Source organism: Schistocerca serialis, chromosome 3 (genome assembly GCF_023864345.2).
Source record: "Schistocerca serialis cubense isolate TAMUIC-IGC-003099 chromosome 3, iqSchSeri2.2, whole genome shotgun sequence".
Classification (NCBI taxonomy): domain Eukaryota; kingdom Metazoa; phylum Arthropoda; class Insecta; order Orthoptera; family Acrididae; genus Schistocerca; species Schistocerca serialis.
The window spans coordinates 165,249,333-165,271,428 of record NC_064640.1 but is presented as its reverse complement, the minus strand read 5'-3'; the positions used below and the strand labels follow the sequence as shown (position 1 = coordinate 165,271,428).

General features: G+C 39.8%; 1 protein-coding gene across 1 annotated transcript in view; it reads left to right on the top strand.

Annotated features, from left to right (window-relative positions):
* Nucleotides 1-22,096, top strand: part of LOC126469882 (E3 ubiquitin-protein ligase HERC2) — an 846,528-nt gene that overhangs the window by 725,175 nt on the left and 99,257 nt on the right. The window contains exons 74-75 of the mRNA XM_050097213.1: nucleotides 3,854-3,960; nucleotides 5,347-5,474. Coding sequence (XP_049953170.1) covers nucleotides 3,854-3,960; nucleotides 5,347-5,474 — 235 coding nt within the window. The remainder of the gene's footprint in view (nucleotides 1-3,853; nucleotides 3,961-5,346; nucleotides 5,475-22,096) is intronic.

Sequence of the window (22,096 nt, the reverse complement as noted above, 5' to 3'; positions counted from 1 at the left end):
TAAGAGTGCAACAGGAATTCCACTGTTAAATGCAGAGGAGAGAGCAGATAGGTGGAAAGAATACATTTGAAAGCCTCTATGAGGGTGAAGATTTGTCTGATGTGATAGAAGAAGGAACAGGAGTCGATTTAGAAGAGATAGGGGATCCAGTATTAGAATCGGAATTTAAAAGAGCTTTGGATGACTTACGGTTAAATAAGGAAGAAGGGATGGATAACATTCCATCAGAATTTCTAAAATCATTGGGGGAAGTGGCAACAAAATGACTATTCACGTTGGTGTGTAGAATATATGAGTCTGGCGATATACCATCTGACTTTCGGAAAAGCATCATCCACACAATTCTGAAGACGGCAAGAGCTGACAAGTGCGAGAATTATCGCACAACCAGCTTAACAGCTCATGCATCAAAGCTGCTTACAAGAATAATATACAGAAGAATGGAAAAGAAAATTGAGAATGCGCTAGGTGACGATCAGTTTGGCTTTAGGAAAAGTAAAGGGACGAGAGAGGCAATTCTGACGTTACGGCTAATAATGGAAGCAAGGCTAAAGAAAAATCAAGACACTTTCATAGGATTTGTCGACCTGGAAAAAGCGTTCGACAATATAAAATGGTGCAAGCTGTTCGAGATTCTGAAAAAATTAGGGGTAAGCTATAGGGAGAGACGGGTCATATACAATATGTACAACAACCAAGAGGGAGTAATAAGAGTGGACGATCAAGAACGAAGTGCTCGTATTAAGAAGGGTGTAAGACAAGGCTGTAACCTTTCGCCCCTACTCTTCAATCTGTACATCGAGGAAGCAATGATGGAAATAAAAGAAAGGTTCAGGAGTGGAATTAAAATACAAGGTGAAAGGATATCAATGATTCGATTCACTGATGACATTGCTATCCTGAGTGAAAGTGAAGAAGAATTAAATGATCTGCTGAACGGGATGAACAGTCTAATGAGTACACAGTATGGTTTGAGAGTAAATCGGAGAAAGACGAATGTAATGAGAAGTAGTAGAAATGAGAACAGCGAGAAACTTAACATCAGGATTGATGGTCACGAAGTCAATGAAGTTAAGGAATTCTGCTACCTAGGCAGTAAAATAACCAATGACGGACGGAGCAAAGAGGACATCAAAAGCAGACTCGCTATGGCAAAAAAGGCATTTCTGGCCAAGAGAAGTCTACTAATATCAAATACCAGCCTTAATTTGAGGAAGAAATTTCTGAGGATGTACGTCTGGAGTACAGCATTGTATGGTAGTGAAACATGCACTGTGGGAAAACCGTAACAGAAGAGAATCGAAGCATTTGAGATGTGGTGCTATAGACAAATGTTGAAAATTAGGTGGACTGATAAGGTAAGGAATGAGGAGGTTCTACGCAGAATCAGAGAGGAAAGGAAAGGAATATGTGGAAAACACTGATAAGGGGAAGGGACAGGATGATAGGACATCTGCTAAGACATGAGGGAATGACTTCCATGGTACTAGAGGGAGCTGTAGAGGGCAAAAACTGTAGAGGAAGACAGAGATTGGAATACGTCAAGCAAATAATTGAGGACGTAGGTTGCAAGTGCTACTCTGAGATGTAGAGGTTAGCACAGGAAAGGAATTCGTGGCGGGCCGCATCAAACCAGTCAGTAGACTGATAAAAAAAAAACTGCCACATGATTTACATGAGCTCATACACACTGCTTCTTATCACATAGTTAAGATGAAATACATGAATTTGTGGTGTTGACCGTTTCATACTATTTCAACTTTTGCTTCAAAATATTGTGCTTTAGGCAACCAAAAACCATAACCAAGTTACAAAAATAAAATTGCCAGTGAACATAACTCTGTTTCATAGATTCTAATGTATCACTTGTTCAGTGTTGTGAAGATTTTGCTTAAGATTTTCCAATATGTATTGTAATATCATTAAACCTTGTAGTAATTATAGTCCTTGGTGTTAAGCACCTCTTAGTTTTATGTAATTTAGGGGCTGGACAAAAATATGGAAATTCTGTGAGAAATGCAGGGGTTAGCCAAATCTGTAGGTTGTGCTGTTGTATTTGACCATGAACAGCAGCTGTGCTATGTCCTCAGTATGCTGCAAGTGTCACTTGTGATCAGAACAGTGTTCTGTGCAGTTGTGAGTGCTTTATGTTGCAACTATGTGAACTTGAATATGGGCAAATTGTGGGTGGGTGCTCCCATAACCAAGGTAGCTGATATATTTGGTGTTTCAAGAGGCAACATGTCAAGATATGTACTGCACACAGGGAATGCAAAAAAAAAAAAAAAAAAAAAAAAAAAAAAATCATCTGCTAAGTAACAACACAGGTGAAGTGTGTGTTGAGTCATTCAAGAAGATCGTGACAAAAAAATGGAAGTTCAACAGCTAAAAAAGTCACAGCAAAACTGTGTGTTGTACTTGCGAACCCAGTCAACAGCAAAACAACATGAAGGGATGCAGGCTTTCCCGGTGTATGCTGCTGGTGAAATCTTCTCGGGCTTCCATCCACGTAGCTGCGTCGAAAATCCACGACGTTTCGAATGACATTCATCAAAACGTCGCGGATTTTTGACACAGCTACCCGGATGGAAGCCCGAGAAGATTTCATCTACATGGAGGTAGGTCCCTAAGTAGGGAATTGGAGGGCGAGCTGGAGTTCCAAAACCAAATGATCCAAATGCCTGTAACTGTAAAACAGTGTGCTGAAGCCATAAAACTGGACTATGGTGAAGTGGAAGAAAGTAATTTGGTTGAACAAGTCTTGTATCTCACTTTTTCCAACTTCTGGCAGAGTTTATGTCCCAAGAGTGAAACATGGTGAGGTTTCATTGATCATACGGGCAGCCATATTGTTATATGACACGGGCCCCATGGTTACTTTGCAAGGCTGCATCCCTGGAAAGGATTATATGACCATTTTGGTTGATCAGGTGTATCCCATGATATGGTGTTTGTTCTTCAATGGTGATGCTGTGTTCCAAGATGAAGGACCCCTTTTCATACAGCTCACATCATCCAGGAATGGTTGTATGAGCACAAGGATAAATTCTCTTATCTCCCCTGGCCACCACAGTCACCAGATCTCAATATTATTGAGCCTTTGTGGTCTACTTTGGAAAGAAAGGTGTGTAATCGCTATCCACTTCCATCATCGTTACCTGAACGTGCCACTATTTCACGGGAATAGTGGTACAAGATTCCCTTAAAAATCATACAGGACCTATGTTTATCGATTATGAGATGACTATGAGCTGTTTTGAATGCCAGCAGGTTTCTGAGATTGTGTTAGACATGGTAATGTGTTGTGTTTTTGGTGTTTCCATATTTTTGTCCACCCCTTGTATATGCTAATGTGTTTCATAACCAGGAATTTAAGAACATTTAAGTTATTCACATTGCTTAATATTTTAGGACAATGGTTTTTCAGAGTGGCTTATGATTATGTAGCAGAACACATTGTACTTCTCATTAACAGATACAATCTGTATTTCACAAATATTTCATGCATTCTTCATTTGATTTTTCATTTGTTATCTTTGTTGTTTATGTGTTGAGAAGCAATCAAAGACTTCAGAATAGACATTTTACAAACCTAGAAATACAGAAGCAATTAAGAATTCAGTGAAGTCCTAACAACATTCAGTGGATTCCTCAAATGTAAACGCCTCAGTAAAATGTAATTTAAGAGCCCTCTCTCCCATTGCCCCCCCTCCCCTCCTCCAGCTCTTAGTAGTGTTGCAGTCCTTCAAAGTGTAAAATATGGAGGACTGTAAAATACTATAATGTGACATTCAAATTTCTTTGTATTTATTTTTATGTCATAAACCAATATTCAATACATTTTTGTCCCTAGGGGGAAGGGAGATTACCACCGTTTAGGTCATGGGACTGATGACCATGTAAGAAGACCTCGAAAGGTTGCATCACTACAGGGCAAGAAGATAATTTGTATTGCAACAGGTAATAAAACTTTGAGGCCTTATCAACTAGTGAGTTTTGAAATATATAAATATCTAACACTGTCTGTAAGGAGAATAATGAGATTATAAGTCAAATACTTTGATAGTCTGAAATTATTCAGTTACTTTGTAGCTTGACAAGTACTCCAGATTTATTAAGTCATTATAGCTATGATAGTAAAAAACAGACTTGCACAGGATATACTTTGTACATACTAAAATATGCATTCGTGTGCAGAGCACCCTGTTGCCATAGTCATTAGCCATACTAACAGATTAGTTTTCTGTGACTTATAATAAAGGATAAATGTATACACCACAATAAGTCACAATATTTAAAAATTGTTAATCTTATCACACTAATTTATTATCACTATGTTTTGAGCTACTAATGGTCGTCATCAGGCATAGAGGCATCCAAATTATTCAAATATTATTTGTGGTACTTATATTATTAGGTAGATTATCACTTATTTGTTATATTGCTATGGACTAAATCAGGTTCAGAGCATATACTTTCATATATAGAAATGACAAAACATGTATGATGTATTTATTGCCTAAAGATGTGCTATCATGTAAATGTTTTTGATGATACTATGCAGATGACTTACTGCATGACTGCATGTATGTCCACTGGCTGTTTCAGCTCTGTTTTGGGTCATACTTCACTTTGCACAATTACTTTAAAGAGGTGCTAATGCAGCACAGTGTATTAATACATAACAATTAAATATATGTGCTCCTGATGAAAGATTAGTGTGTTATATTTGCACATATCATTGCAACATGAACAAAAGTATATATTTATTAACTGCCTATAAAACCACATGGAAAATGGTAATAACAATAAAACACAGAGAATACATTACTACTGGAGTTATGTAGATGACACAGTTTTAATATTTAATGGAACTGCTGAAGAAAACAACCCATTGTTCGCACCTTCAGTAACACACATGAAAATATTAGTCATAGGACACAAACAAAATAATACATTAAACTTCCTGGATATTGCCAAACCAACATCAGTCAAAAGTTGCCTATCAAAATTAATGGGAAACCCACTGCCACTGACACAACGATATCAAATAGTTCCACACATCCCATTTGCCGTGAGAAAGCTGGTTTCAGAACCCATGTATAAAGAGCACATAAATATCCTCTTAACAAAGTGAATTTCCAACAAATAATGAAGGTAATTAGAAACATAACATCAGTTAATAGTTACAAGCTCTCTGCAATAGACCAACATTCAGCTATGTTTCCTTAATAAATGTTCTACAGACATATGTACACACATGTTTTCTAAATAAATGTGCAGTGTCACATTTTAAATGGATTGCAATTACTCAACCCATTGTGGATCAAAAATATTTGTTTCCAGGTTCATTACACTGTGTTGCATGTAGTGACCAAGGTGAAGTCTACACCTGGGGAGATAATGACGAGGGACAGCTGGGTGATGGTACAACAAATGCTATCCAGAGGCCAAGACTTGTTGTCGCATTGCAGGTATTGTGATGAACATGCTTGGGTCAAATATGGTAATGCAACTATTAGTAAAGTAGCACACCATTAATGAAAAACTAAAAGACTTACAGTTGCTGTACTTGACATGTTATAGAATGTAAGCAGCCATTGAGTGTCTTTTTACTCCAGATTTCCAGAGACAAGCACAATTTTGAAATACAATAAGAAGGAAAAATTAATTTGAATGAAAGCCAGGTGATTAGGATTTTACTTGGTTGTAGTTTCAGAAACTTACACCATGCCGCTTTTGGATAATCCTCATACACATCACCTTCAAATATTTTCCTGCACGTAATAAATTCAACTCAGTAATCAGCAATTAATTATGATGTGGTGAACTAAATATAAAACCATTATAGAATAAAGAAAGAGAAGAAAATTATACAAACAAAGATGAACACTTCTTAAGACTGTGATGAAACTTGAGAGATTTAAGTTATTTCTTATGGAGTTGCTTGACAATGAAGGAAATTGAAAGGATGGTGAGCAGAAGAGAAGAGAAAATTTGCAGAATTATCTTTTTAGACCTTCAGGTGGAAGGATATCTTGTAGTCCAGACAGACCACAAGAGCTGCTATGAAGAAACTACACTGGCCAAACAGGTAGAGGACTGGTGAAGTTATTGTGATTTTTTCGGGGTAAAGTCTCATGATTGGGACAGCTATGAGTGGAGCTACTCGGTATTATTACAGTTTTAATTACTTTGATGTCTTAGGTAGATATGTTACAAGTGGAACTTTGCTCAAGTACTGGAGCTCCAGAAGTTATTAGCATTAAATGTTAGTGTTCACTTCAGGCAATGAAAGATGATGTAGTTTGTCAGTGATGTGGCTTATTGTAATCTTTGCCATAATGAATTAGAAGTAGGATGGAAGCAGGTCAGTCAATATGTGAGTTCAGAACTGCCATGTGGAAAAGTGTAATTTCATGATTGTAGACTTGCTTTCAGGGAATGACAGGAAGTGTTAAGGCAGTCAGGTTATGATTATCTACCTGCATCCACATACTGCAATCTGTGCTATCATTTTCAGAATAAAATTTTCACTCTGTATTGGGGTATCTACTGATATGAAACTTCCTGGCAGAATGAAACTATGTGCCAAACGAATACAAAAACTCAGGTTGTTTGCCTTTCAGGGGAAATTGCTCTATCGACTGAGCTACCCAAGCATGACTCACAAATCAACCTCACAGTTTACACTGTGATTTTTTCACAGATTGTAGGAATAAGCCTCAAAATGTACTTTACTGCAGCAAGTCTTTCAAATCTAAATTGTCCACATATTGATAATGGTCTGTCAGAATAATACTGATACCCTAAGGAATCAAGATTGTCTTATCATGCAATTGTAGATGGAGGAACCAAAGATATGGGTCCACTTGTGATGTAGTATTTACAATCTCACTCTTTGAATAATTTTTCCTTTTGGAATACTGCAATCCCTTTTGGGTAAATTAGGATATAATTTTGGAGGAAACTAGAACTATGGGTTAGTGTGAGAACAGAAAGGATGCCATGCTGTCCAGTGAAGTTAAACACATATATGGATGTACACAAGGAACGTGGGTTAGCCCACTAGCCAAGTTGCAGCAGTGCCTCTAAAGTGCGCGTCATTTATGTTGGCGGCCGAGTTTAGGTTCGTTCTGCGCATCTGACGTCACAAAACACAGTCAGCCAATGAACAGAGAACTACGTTGCCAGATCTCCACTGCAGTGCAGTGCATGGACGAGTGTCTTCAGTTTTAGAAACGTTCAGTCATAAATAAAGTAATAGAACAAGAGCAATGTCTTGATAGCAGACATTCTTTTATAGAAAGTTTGGAAAAAGCATTCTTTATACCAATTGCTTCATATTCTATTAATTAATTAATCCAAACAAGCAATAAGCCTCCTAATTCAGGCGATAGCAAGGAAAGGTGTTTGTATCAATCTCACGAACCGCTTTTTCGCAATAAAGAACAGCAGTAATTGTTTATTTCCTATTGTACTTCGACGAAGTGTGAGTAATTCATAGTCATACCAACAGTGTTTGTCAGTATTTTGCGTGACGCGTTAGAGTCATTAAGACGTACTGTAGTCGGACGAGAGCTGCATTAGCATAACGGTTAAGGTGTTGGACTTCTACGCGAAAGGTTTGAGTTCAAACCTTGTGCGATGCTTAGTATTTTCATTATTTAAAAACAATATTGAAGTGCCTTACTTCGCGAATTATATTCGTTTGAATGCAATTTTTTGAAATTTCTAGTGCTTTGTCTCTTCATTAACCCTTTTGCTGCTGCAGACACGTGCTCCCCACATTCCGCGCTGTGCGCGATTTTGTCATCACTGCACTGCTCGCCTGTGCAGACACATGGTGTTCCCACTGGTTTGACACACTTATCATTCGATTTCACAAAAACTATTTGGCCCAAAAATTTGATTTTTACACGTCTTCTTGACTGATACCTTCCCCCCATAAATGACTTAATTTTGTTTTGATGTTCAATGCAGTTACTATGCAGCATTAAATATAGTAAACCATTGCACGAAATTTTGAAGAGCTTGCAGAGGTAGAAGTCCATAGCGTATACTTTCTGTATGGTCGATTTTAGTTGCCACAATGTTGAGAATGAAATGTGGACAAGATACCTAAATTTCATATAAAATTTACTGTGTAACAGTATCTCATTTAATTTAAGTACCACATAGGTGTCGTATGTAATATTGAGAAATATTCCGTCTTTCGTGACTGTAATAAAAGTTTTATTTACACCGGACGCGTTTGGCTTTATTTTAAAGCACTTCAATCAATGAAAGTTATGGCACATACACAATGGTACTCATGTTCTCTTTCTTGTTTTTGTTCCACAGTCACAGTTTTACCAATAATACTGAAATATATTCCTCTTCTGCAACTGAAATAAGCGACTTATTTAGACCAGATGCGTTTCTCTCTTTTGAAGCATCTTCAGTGGACAGTATTTTGTCTCCTCCATTGCCAAGTCACCTTTCGTAGTTTTGTGCTGCGGTAACACAATATTCAACATTTGTGTTGGCTGATCAGTGTTTTAGCAAATAAATGATGTTTGTGTGTGCCACACACAAAAATTATATTTGACATAGCTCAGAGCACTTCACTGATAGACGGTATATTCAAGTCCTAATGTTTTTGTAAGTCCACAGTTTTGTTTAATGTATTTTGTCTACTTCCTTTTGATTGACTGAAGTGCTTTAAAATAAATCCAAATGTACTCAGTGTAAATAAAACTTTTGTTACAGTCGCGAAAGACGGAATATTTCTCAATATTACATACAGCACCTATGTGGTACTTAAATGAGATATTGTTATACAGTAAATTTTATATGAAATTTAGGTATCTTGTCCGCATTTCATTCTCAACATTGTGGCAACTAAAATCGACCATACGGAAAGTATACTCTATGGACTTTTACCTCTGCAAACTCTTCAAAATTTCGTGCAATGGTTTACTATATTTAATGCTGCATAATAACTGCGTTGAACATCGAAAGAAAATTAAGTCATTTATCGGGGGAAGGTATCAGTCAAGAAGATGTGTAAAAATCTAATTTTTGGGCCAAATAGTTTTTGTGGAATCGAATGATAAGAGTGTCAAAGCAGTCGGAACACGATGTGTCTCCACAGGTGAGCAGTGCAGTGACAAAATCGCACACAGCGCGGAATGCAGGGAGCACGTCTTTGTAGTGGCAAAAGGGTTCATGCGGCCATGGTAGCTTTACTTCATGAACTGCGCCCTCCCCCCTGAACGTAAGCTTGCGAACTATGCTACACCATCGCGCTGCTTCTATTGACGCGTGCGTCGTCTGCAACTGGCAACGCAGCAATCTCCCGCGTCTGGGCGGGCATGCGTGAGCCGCCAAGATAAAAGAATTGAACTATAGGAGTAGAATATCATGCATGCTTTCCCTTGTCTGTAATATATCTCATACAATTTTAAATAAACTATTTGGTAAAAAAAATATTCTTTTGCATCTTGTAGCTTTACATGTCAGCTTCATGGTGAAGTGTCTATCATTTTGTTAATGGACATAGTTATTTTGATATTTTGCATTTATGTAACACCCTTAGTGAAATTCTAATAGTTTGCAATGTAAAACGGAGGTCACTATGATTTTGTATTTGGTTCATATTAGATCATATATTGCTGTTTATGAAATTTTGCTAACATCTTGAATTTTTCCTTAGGTGTGTGTGTGTGTGTGTGTGTGTGTGTGTGTGTGTGTGTGTGTGTGTCTATTTATATATAACCAATGTCAAGAAGAAGGATTTCATGTAGTGTACTAAGTGCCACCGGTGCACACAACAACAGAGCGAAAGATAACTGTTTATAACATTCTTTGCATGTCATAACAATTTCAAGATATTGGAACGGGATTTTACTAAATGATAGCGTGCAAAAGAGGAGAGTATTTTGCCAAATGGTTACCGTGCTGAACTTTCTTATCTACCATAATATATGAGTAACTAGAGACATTTTTCAATAGAATAATATAATTTTGTAAGGATTATTGATAACTGCTGAAATGAGCATTAGTGTGGAAAGTGTAGGAGTTAAACATTTATTTCTATAGTGAGGATGTGCATTTTCTTAAGCTATTGTCCTGACTTGTGCTCAGTTCCTCACTTAATAAACCACTGTTATAAGATTTACTCACAATTGCAACTGCACTAACATGTTAAAGAGGTGACATTGTGTAGCCTCAAATGTGTCTTCTCAAAAAAAAAAAAAAAAAAAAAAAAAAAAAAAAAAAATTCGAAACAAGAAAAAATTAAGTTTTTAATCAAAATTCAACTCTCTGATGATTCCCTGAAGAAAAAAAGGGAAAAAAACTTGGGGCAATTAAATTGTTCTGTCTGTGGCAATTTCAGGGGAATCCTGTAACTCAGTGTGCAGTGTGATTTTAATGGTGAGCAGGTGTTACTAAAACTCACCAAGGAATTTTCTTCCTACACTTAAGTTATCTCTGAATTATGAAAAAATAAAGCAAATAGTGTACCATCTTCCCAATCCTATCACTACAGAGTCAGGGAGTGACTTCCTTCATTTAAAATATCTTTTAATTGATCAAACAATGGAAAATCCATTAAAATATTATGAGAAGGAAAGTTGCTACTCACCATATAGCGGAGACGCTGAGTTGGCATTAATTGTGAGTGTCTTTTTTTCTGTGCCTATCCGTGATTCAGCATCTCCACTATATGGTGAGTAGCAACTTTCCTTCTCATAATATTTTAACTGATCACCAATACTGACCTTGACAAGTAGTTGTCAAAGTTCTGGAAATTGTCAGGGCGTTCACAGCTTCAGAGTTACGAGAGAGTTTATTGTCTCACTTCAACTCTGCAGCAAAAATACAGCATTGTTCTGTTAGAAATATCCAATGTGATGCCTCGTCCATTAAATTTTGGGCATGCAGCCACAGAAATAAAATTTCCTCCAACGATATTTTGGCTGCGTATCATCAGGCTATCCTCAGAGTGACTCACAAGACTGACAACTAAATGCCAAGCGCAGCCTTATATGCTCCACCATGGTGGTACTGCGCATGTGGGTCACAGATGCTGCTCTGCGGCAAAGAAATACGCTTACACATGCACCGCCTGTGGTGAAGGCGTACAGGCATTCGATTTGCTTATCAATGTATGATCAGTGGCAGTGACACAATGACGACTTCTTTGCAGCTTAATTACCCCAAGAGCTGAATTCCGTGCTTTATCCAAATTAAAACCATGATCTCTATTTATTAAATTATTTGCTAATCTAATCTCTATACCTTCCTTGAAGACAGATTCCCAAAAGGAAGAGGTGGATGTTAAAATCTTCACATCACTGTAATTCATGGAATGCCCTGTATCAGTACAATGTTCGGCCACAGCTGACTTGTCTGGCTGTAATAAGCGTATGTATCTTCGATGCTCCACACATCTCTCCTGAATGGTGCATGTCGTTTGACCTATGTACAACTTCTCACAATTTCCGCAAGGAATCTGATACACGCCCACTTTATAAAGCTGTAAATCGTCCTTCACAGAGCTGAGAAAAGCTGCAATTTTCATGGGGGCCAGAAGATCACCTTAACACAGTGTTTCTCAAGAATACAGCCAATCTTCGAGGAAAGAGCACCCACATAGGGCAAAAATGCACTAGATCTGAAGGAATTACTATCTTCTTCCCCATCACATACCTGCATTGTAGGTTTTGCAATGATGCTCTACGAATTTGTTGTGGAGATAATCCATTCGATGTAAAAATGCTCTTGGGGTATGTGAGCTCTTTTTGCAAATTGTCTTTATCGGATACATAGTGTGCCCTGTGCACTAAGGGTCTTAAGGACACCTACGGCCTGTGAAGGGTGATGGCAGCTACTGGCAAGAAGATATAGATTTGTATTTGTTGGTATCCGGTATACGGCATGTCCTAATGTGCCATCAACTTTACAGTGAACGACAACATCCAAAAAGGGGAGCAGCCATCTTTTTCTATTTCCATAGTAAATTTGATGATAGCATGTATGGAATTCAAATGCTCAAGAAATCGTTGTAATTCATCCATCCCGTGCGGCCATACCAGAAATGTGTCGTCCACGTACGTCTCTTATCAGCCAACATTTTGATAATAAATTATGGCCTTATTTGAACATGTGCTTTTATAATCTTATTTTCAGTTTAATGGTGAATTTTATGAGCAGATTGATGGTGTTGCTATGGGAAGCCCCCTCTCTCCTCTGGTAGCTAATTTATTCTTGGAAGACTTCAAGGACAAGGCATTGGACTCAGCAAGTTTTAAACCAACGGTCTTCTGGAGGTACGTGGATGACACATTTGTGGTATGGCCACACGGGATGGATGAATTACATCTATTTCTTGAGCATTTGAATTCCATCCATGCTAGCATCAAATTTACTATGGAAATAGAAAGAGACAGTTGCCTCCCCCTTTTGGATGTTGTCATTCGCCGTGAAGTTGATGGCACATTAGGACATGCAGTATATTGGAAACCAACATTCACAATTCTATATTTTCATGCCTGTAGCTGCCATCACCCTTCACAGACCATTGGCGTCCTTAAGACCTTAGTGCATAGGGCACACTGTATATCCAATAAAGACAATTAGCAAGAAGAGCTCACATACCTCGAGCATTTTTACATAGAATGGATTTTCTCTGCAGAAATTAGTAGAGCATTCAATGCAAAACCTAGAATACAAGTATGCGATGGGGAAGAAGATAGTAATTCCTTCAGATCTAGTGCATTTTTGCCCTATGTGGGTGCTCTTTCCTTGAAGATACGCCGTATCCTTGAGAAACACTGTGTTAAGGTGATCTTCTGGCCCCCCAGGAAGATTGCAGCTTTACTCGGCTCTGTGAAGGACGATTTACAGCTTTATAAAGTGGGTGTGTATCAGATTCCTTGTTGAAATTGTGAGAAGTCGTACATAGGTCAAACAACATGCACTGTTCATGAGAGATGTGTGGAGCATCGAAGATACACATGCTTATTACAGCCAGACAAGTCAGCTGTGGCCGAACATTGTATTGATACAGGGCATTTCATGAATTACAGTGATGTGAAGATTTTAACATCCACCTCTTCCTTTTGGGAATCTGTCTTCAAGGAAGGTATAGAGATTAGATTAGCAAATAATTTAATAAATAGAGATCATGGTTTTAATTTGGACAAAGCATGGAATTCAGCTCTTGGGGTAATTAAACTGCAGAGATGTCGTCATTGTGTCACCGCTGCCGATCATACATTGATAAGCGAATCGAATACCTGTATGCCTTCACCACAGGCGGCGCATGTGTAAGCGTATTTCTTTGCCATCAAGCAGCATCTGTGACCCTCATGTGCAGTACTGCCATGATGGAGCATATAAGGCCACACTTGACATCTTGTCATCAGTCTTGTGATGCACTCTGAGGATGGCTGGACGATACGCGGCCAAAATATCAGTGGTGCATATTTTATTTGCACGGCTGCATGCCCAAATTTTAATGGACTATTCATTACGCTGCAAGAAGGTGAAAATGCACAGTTTGATGCCCGTTTTGCCTATGAAAAAGACTGTCTACAGTACACTTGTCAATATTTTTTTTTCAGAGTACTGCTGTGCAGTGTGGGATCCTTCCCAGATAGGATTAATGGAATAAATTGAGAAAGTTCAAAGAAGGCGGCAAGTTTTGTGTTATTGAGAAATAGGGGGAGAGTGTCATGGACAAGATACAGGATTTGGTGTGGAAGTCATTAAAACAATGGCGTTTTTCACTGCACCAGAATCTCTACGAAATTTCAGTCACCAACTTTCTCCTTTGAAAGCAAAAATATTTTGTTGACTCTGGCCTACATAGGGAGAAATGATTATCATAATATTTTTTTCTTTTGATAAGGGAAATCAGAGCTTGCATGCAAAGATATTTGTATTTGTTTTTTCCATGCATTGTTTGAGAGTGGAATAATAGAGAATTAGTGTGAAGGTGGTTCAATGAACCTTCTGCCAGGCACTTATGTGTGATTTGCAGAGTAGCCATGTAGATGTATATGTATATGCAGCTGTAGCTCTGTCAATAAGGTTACAAAAAACATAATGCTCATTACTATATGAACTTCTTGAAGCCATGTAGATGCAGATGATGCAGATGTAGCTGTGGTCAATAAGGTTACCAAAAAAATGATGGTCATTACTATATGAACGTCTTGAGAGTGCTTATTAAGGTGAAAATAGATTATAAATTTGTAGTAACCAAGTAATAAATGAAAACCATCCAGCTAACACAAATATGACTTTATTCATAAACCTCTGAACAAAAATAAGCTTCTCATGACTCCACACATAACAAGACTGCGGTCATACAGAACATGTAACTTAAGCGATACACAGAACAAATGCTATAATGATATGAGCGATACAAACTAAAAGACATAGTTAGTGTAAGTCAGCATTGCTGCATGCATATATATGTGTGAGTTGCTGGTAGAAGGTGTGGCGGATCCGTGCTGTATGCACGCTTCCTACAGATGGCCTGTAGTGGCAGGACCATACAAATACATTTGGTGGTTGATTGAAGAACATATGCATGGTGACACTACACTCGGTGCACTCACACTCACATGCACTATTAGCAGGGTACACACATTCCCCTCATGTAAAGAGTGCGCCCAGGTGATGGAAAAGGTGCCAGCAGCCCAATGAGAGACTCATCCATCTGATCGGGAGCAGCAGCAGTGAATGCTGTCAAGTGGCAGCAGGATAATGTGCTGGGCAGTTACCAGAGCATGGGGCCAGAACACACTAAGATGTGGGCGTGCCTGAGAGCAGTGGGCCCGCACAGTGCATGATGACAGCAGGGAGCAGGGTGCCATCACAGTCTGTTCATTGTCATCAGCAGGAAGGACCAAGTGTGGAAGAGACAGGCTAGATCCAGTGGCAGTTATGGCTGAGGCAATGATGGAGAAGGGGCTGGTGGAGCTGGACCAACCAGAACAGCAGGCTGGCAGCAATGGACCTTCACAGCAGGCAATCGCTGGCTCAAGGTTGAGGGCAGCAGAAGGCCTGCAGCGATGAGGGACTGCACCCGCAGACTAGTGGCTTCTGGCAGGGAGCAGGGGCACTGCTGGTCAAAGTGGCACCCCACCAGCCCATCGGCCATACAGACGTCGCAAAGACGGCATCTCTGGCAGTGGACAACAAAGACCTGTATCCACTTGGTGCAGCAACCAAACACTCACACACACACCGGCGATCCCAGCATGAAGCGTCTGGATGAACCCGACTGCATGAGGTGTGGCGCAGGTCGCAGAAGGTGGAGGACCATGCATGGCTGCTGGCTGTGAAGCAACTTGGCCAGCCTCCACTCCCCCATAAGTATGAAGTGGTAGATCCTCAGAAAACGGAGAAGGGTGTCGTCTGACAAGGAATCCACAACAAACTTTTTCGTTTGATCATACACACTAGTCGTTCCACCTTGCCATGTGATTGAGGGTGGAATGGTTGAGCTGTAACATGACAAATGCCGTGATGACAACAAAACAATTGAATGGTGTGTAAAACAAACTGGGTCCCATTAACAGAAACTAAGGTACAAGGCAACCCCTCAATAGAGAAACCCTCTAAAGTATATGAATTGTGACATCAGCCAACATTGATGCTCACCAGAGAATGTAAGGAGACTGAGAAAACTCATCCATGACCAAGAACCAATAGGAGTTCAAGAAGGGACGTGCAAAGTCTACATAAATGCACTCCCATGGCTGGTGTGGAGCTGGCCAGGGGACAAAGATGCCCTGGGAGCTGCGTGTTTTCAGACACATTGCTCACCAGCTGCAACCAAATGGACAATTTTGCCATCAATCCCAAGCCAAGGAACATGTCTTGTAGCTAACACTTCAGTGCACAAAATTCCCCAATGGCACTGGCGGAGAAAGTGGTGAACCACACACCATAACCTCAAGGAGAGAGGTGTTCTGTGACAACAGCAAAATACCATCAAAAACAGTGAGGCAATACCAAAAGGAAAATAGTTGTGCAGGGGTCCAAAGCTCGACCCTGTGATTTAATCTGGCCAGCCCTGCTGAACAAACCAAACCACCTGCAGAGAATTGGGTCAGCAGCAATAGCAGTTGCTATGTGCGAGCTTTTAATGGGGAAACCCTCTACCATGGCCTGCATTTCAGTATCAAGATGGAAGGAAAGCAATTCTTCACAATCAAAGTCAGGAGCAGGACCCAATGGAAGGCAAACAAGGCATCCACATTTACATAGGTGAAAAATGGATTTAGTAATTTTAGCGAGACTAGAGAAGTACCCAGTTTTGTAGGCAGTATGCTGCCTTGTCAGGCAAGGGAGTGTGTGGGTTAAACAAGGGAACCAAGGACTTATGTTCAGTAATAAGGTGAAACTTGGAGCCATACAAAACACATAAAATTTCTGGAGAGCATAAACTATGGCTAGAGCCTCTTTTTCCACCTGAGAGTAACATTTCTGGGCCAGGGTGAGATGTGAGAGCAACAGGTCGTTCAGAGCCATTGATATATCAGTGCGCTAGAACCATGCCGAGGCCATACAGTGAGGCGTCAGTTGTCAAAATTGTGTGCTAGTCTGGAGAGACCATAGCTAAACAAGGGGACGACTTTAAATTTCATCATTTGGAAAGCACATTTGCAATCCGGGGTCCAGCAAAAGGGTACATTCTTGCGTAACATGACATGCAACGGGTGGGCCAATGTGTCCACGCCTGGCAGGAATATGTGGTAGTAGGCTATCTTCCCTAGGAAGGCCTGAAGCTCCACCATGGATAAGGGGTGTGGCATAGATGTAACAGCAGTCTGGCAGATGGTGAACCCCATCCCGCAATACCCCAAATGAACAGTACAAGATTGAAAAAACTGAAATTTCGCGATGTTACCCATAAGCCTGCAGACTGTAAGACAGAAATCAAAGTGCGCAAATTTTTCAAGTAATAGGCCATGGAGGAGCCCATGACAAAAATATCATCCAGAATCGAAAGAAGTATTCAAATCCAGAACTCAGTGAGACTCTTTACCCACATATACACTTCAGAAAAGTCAATTTGAGAAAAGTATTGCCCACCCGATGTTGAGTCTCATAGTGCTTTGAGTCATTTCAATCATTTTGAAAAACACTTAACTCAATAAACAACTTGGGAGAAGTCACAAGCAGTGCAGTCACAGGTTACATCTGTTTCCATATCTGGAGGAATCCTCGGCTAACGACACAAGGAGGCAGTATGGCCTTTCTTCCCTGAAGCACGGTAAGTAGCCTAGTACTTAGGGCATGCCAAACATTGGTGCTGGAAAAAGCAGAAAGGACAAGATGGAAACAAAAAACGCCAACACTGGCATTGTGGTGGTTGTGGCTGGTTGGGCCTGCCACCACCACTGTCACTTCGTTGTGCAAGCTATCTGTCGTTGTAGTGGTCACATCTTGTGACACTACTGCCACATCATCCCACAATTTAATTTGGTCACCCGCTGCCCAAGAAGCTTCAAAATATTGTTGCTTAGTTCCTGTCATTCCCTCTGGAACATAGGGCTGTGACAAAATTCCTCCATCTGGTACAATTTCTAGCAAGTCTCTTCACTTCACTCCAGGTTTTCCCATCCTCTGCAGCTTCTCTCTCAATCGTCCTTTCCCACGTCTGTTTGGGATGACCACGTTTTCTAACTCCTTGAGGGTTCCAATCCAAAGCCATCCTTTCAATAGCTTCATCTGGTTACCTCACTGTATGCCCAATCCAGTTCCATTTTCTTTCTCTGATTTGTATATTGATTGGTTGCTGGTATGTCTCCCTCCAAAAATCTTCATTTCTCATTATATTTGGCCACCTCACATTTAAAATATGCCAGAGACAGCTGTTGATAAAAACTTGGAGCTGGTTTTTGATGTTGTTAGTCACCTTCCAAGTTTCACAACCATACAACAGAACAGCCTTCACATTGCTATTGAAAAGCTGGAGTTTGGTCTTCTTTCAGATGTTCCTATTTCTCCAGACAGGGTACAGTTGTACAAATGCACTATTTGCTTTGCGAATGTGACTACGGACGTCCTCCTCAGCGCCTCCTGTAGTCGTGACTATACTTCCGAGATAGAGGAAAGATTGAACCTGTTCTATGTCCTCTCCATTAATGGCCAGCCTATTCGTGATGGTCGAATTTACTCGCATTTCTTTAGTTTTGCGAACATTTATCTTGAGGCCTGCAACTTCCAACTCTCTCTGTAACCTGGCCAGTTTCTCTTTGATGTCTCGATATCGTTGTGCCATTAAGCAAAGGTCATCCCCCATTGTACACCTCTCTTCTTTCCCCCCATCACTCTCTTCATCAAATGGTCCAACACCAACAGAAAGACAAAAGAATACACCCCTGTCATGCTCCCGAACTAACTTGTAAAGGCTCTGTTAGTTCTCCATTATGTAGTACTTGGCATTCATAGACACCAGACATTTCCTTGATGATGTTAATAATCTTTATTGGAATGCTATATTTTGCAAGAGTATCCCACATGACTCTTCGATTGACATAGTCAAAAGCCTTTTCAAAGTCAATGAAGGTAAGGTAGAGGGTGTGTTGCCACTCTGCACTTTGTTCCAGAATAATTCTGAGAGTATTGATAAGGTCCACACAGCTTTGATGTTTTCTAAAACCTTTCTGCTCTCTCCTCAGTTGTGCTTCCACGGAATCCTTAATGTGATTTAAAATTATCCTTGAAAGTACCTTACTCGGTATTGACAGTAGGGTAATGCCCCACCAGTTGTTGCAGTTAGTAACATCTCCTGTTTTAGTTATTTTCACGATAATACCTCATTTCCGATCTGTTGGCAGTTTATCCTCTTTCCATATCTTCTGTAAGAGGATGTGCAATAACTCAACAGTGGTGTCCAAGTCTGTTTTCAGCATCTCAGATGTTATATTATCTGGTGCTGGAGCCTTCCCATTCTTGATCTGCTTCAGTGCTATCAAAATTTCTGCTTTCGTGGGTGCATTTACACCAATGCTGGGACTAGGATCATTGTATTCCGTTTATGCTTGTTCTTCTACCTCCCCACCGAGGTCTCTATTTAGAACTTCTTTAAAGTGTTCCTTCCACCTACGTGATTGTTCTTCATGTGTAGTTAGTATCTCCTCTTTCTTATTCCTTACTGGACGGGTCCTCTGGATGCTTTTCTTTGAGAGCATCTTAGTGATATCATATAGTTCTTTCACATCCCCCCCCCCCCCCCCTCTGCGCTGCCTGTACTGCTCTATCAGCCTGTTCATCTATCCATCTTCTGTGGTCTCTTCTCCCACTCCTTTTCACTTCCTTATCTGCTGCTCTATAATCAGCTTGTGCCTGTGCTTTTTGTTGCCTGGTCCTGCTCTGATTTACTCTTCCCTTGGCTTCCTTCCTATGGGTGATTTTCCTCCAGGTATGTTCAGACATCCAATCTCGCCACAGCTGATTTTTAAAGCCAAGTTGTCTCTCACTCATTTGCACAAAAGCATTCTTAACTTCTGTCCACATTTCCTCCATGTCCTTATCCTCGGCCATCTCAAGTTCCAGTGCCTGGAATCTATTCCAGAGTTCCAGCTGGAACCCCTCAGCTATCTGTGGATCTTTCAGTTTACCTACATCGAATCTTCTATTCCTTGGCTCGAATTTCTTTCTGGAAGCCACAGTCTTCATTCGGAAACTGGCAGCAATAAGATGGTGGTCGCTACTTGCGTCTGCTCCTCTTCTATTCCACACATCTTCCAGGCTCCTCCTGAACTTCCTGGATACTGCGATGTGGTCAATTTGATTTTCTGTAATTTGGTCTGGGGATACCCATGTTATCTTGTGACATCTCTGACGAGGAAAGAAGGTGCCTCCTATTACAAGATCATGGCTCGCGCAGAAGTCACTAAATCTTTCCCCATTATCATTCATTTCACCCAAGCCATGTACCCCCATTATCTGTTCCAAACCCTCATTGTTATCTCCCACCTTGGCAGTTATGTCTCCCATAACAATGAGGATATCTTTCTTGCTCACTTTCCTTACAGTTTCTTGTAGCAGGTAATAGAATTCCTCCTTCTTCTCAGTCTCTGATGTCTCTGTGGGGGCATAGCATTGGATAAGCATCACGTTTCGGACCGTCATCTTAAATCTGGCAGTCATGATCCTACTGGACACAGGTCTCCATTCTAGAAGGCTCTTCTTTGCTGCCTTGGTCAACAATAGCCCAACTCCATCCCGGTGTTCCTCTTCCTCTTCACATCCTGAATATAAAAACGTAATTCCATCTGATGTCTGCATCTCACCAAACTCTGGCCACCTCACTTCACTCAGTCCCAGGATATCAAGCTTATAATTATTAATTTCCCTTATCACTTGTTTCAGCTTGCTACTCTCCCTCAAGGTTCATATATTCCAAAAACCAGTTTTCGTTTTCCTTTTCATGCCAAAATATTGTGCTATTTGCAAAACTTCTACCGACAGAGGGTTTTCACAGAATAAAGCCTTCTGGGTATACTTCCTTGTCCCTAGCTAAACAGATTATTGTGTTGCGCACCATAGAGTCTGCATAAGAGTCATTATGAGCATCAGTAATTAATTGACACTTACGCCTAAGACCGTGAAGTTCATCTGCTCTGATCCTGTATGACTGGTTTGCTTTCTTGCAACATCAGTAGAATCAGCTCGCACCGCTGTGACATCCATTCATTTGCAATGGTGGTTGTACAGATCAAAAGTAAGAGCTGTCGGTTCTTGTAAAGGGGCTAGCTGATGCCGTAATTGATACACCGTAGATGGAATCCGCAAGAGGAATAAGGCATTCTACAAATTCGAGTCTGTCACATCGAAAGCCAAAAAATGCTATCTGAGTCTTTTTTCATAAGCTTCCCAATCCTCAGATGAATCATCATATGGAGGAAAAGTGAATGGATAGACTGGTGGAACGATACCCTCTCTGTTAATAGAAGCCGACAAAGTGGTCACTGCCAAAGTAATCGTGTAGTAACCATGTAATACATGAAACTGATCCAAGTAATACAAATATGATTTTATTCATAAACCTCCGAAAAATAACACAGAACAATAATACAGTTGGTGGTTGATTTAAATACACATGTGTGGTGACACTGCATTCGGTGTACTCGCGCTCACATGCACTGGTACGTGCAGCAAATATGTATAATAGGTAATAGATGTTTTATGTGAAGTTCACCACTTCGTTCAGAATGAAGATATGAACAAAAAGAAATTACACTACTTGCTGTGAATTATTTTTGTATTCCTCAGATCATTGAAGTGAAGTGCAAGAAGAAAATCCTTTAATAAGTTTCCACTCCAGTTGTTCACTATTAAAAATATGATAGTTTATGGGATTCTGCCCAAATTGCAATAGAATTAGCAATTTATTTTTGCCTGAATTGTTAACCTTCTTCTTTTGAAGAAGCATCATCAGTTGTGAGTAATGGCTACATTTCTCTTCTTGGCTGGTTTAATTTTGTTATTTTGTTAAAACACTGTATAATTTGCACTAACTCGCTTTGGTAATATGTTACTGCACTAGCTGTTATGATGGAATCTATTAACAGTGTCTCTTGTTAAATAACCAACTGGTGACAAAAATTTCAGTACTGCATGGAAAAAAAAATAAATAAAAATTATAGCTACTGCTCTATCAACATGGATAAGGAAGTTTTGTGTATTAACCATATGGCAAAATACTCGTCTCTTTGCATGCTTTAATTTGCCAAAACCTTATTTTGATGTCTTTAGCTGTTTATGATATACGATGCATGATTGTGAATATGTCTCTTTCACTCTATTGTGGCATGGCAGGCAGAGCTGAGTGTCCTACATAAAATCCATTTTCTCATGATTGGAGGTAAATGTAGAACTCTTTCCAAGTGTAAAGAAAAATTAAATATGTTAGCTAAATTTGTTACACAGCTGTGTATGATTTAATATGTGCCAAATACTGAATCATAGTGACCATTATTTTTCATTGCAAACTATATGAAGTTTGTGCAGGATGTTACTTATATGCAAAAAACACAGTAAGTATGACCGTTCATGAAATGATAAGCACTTCACCAAG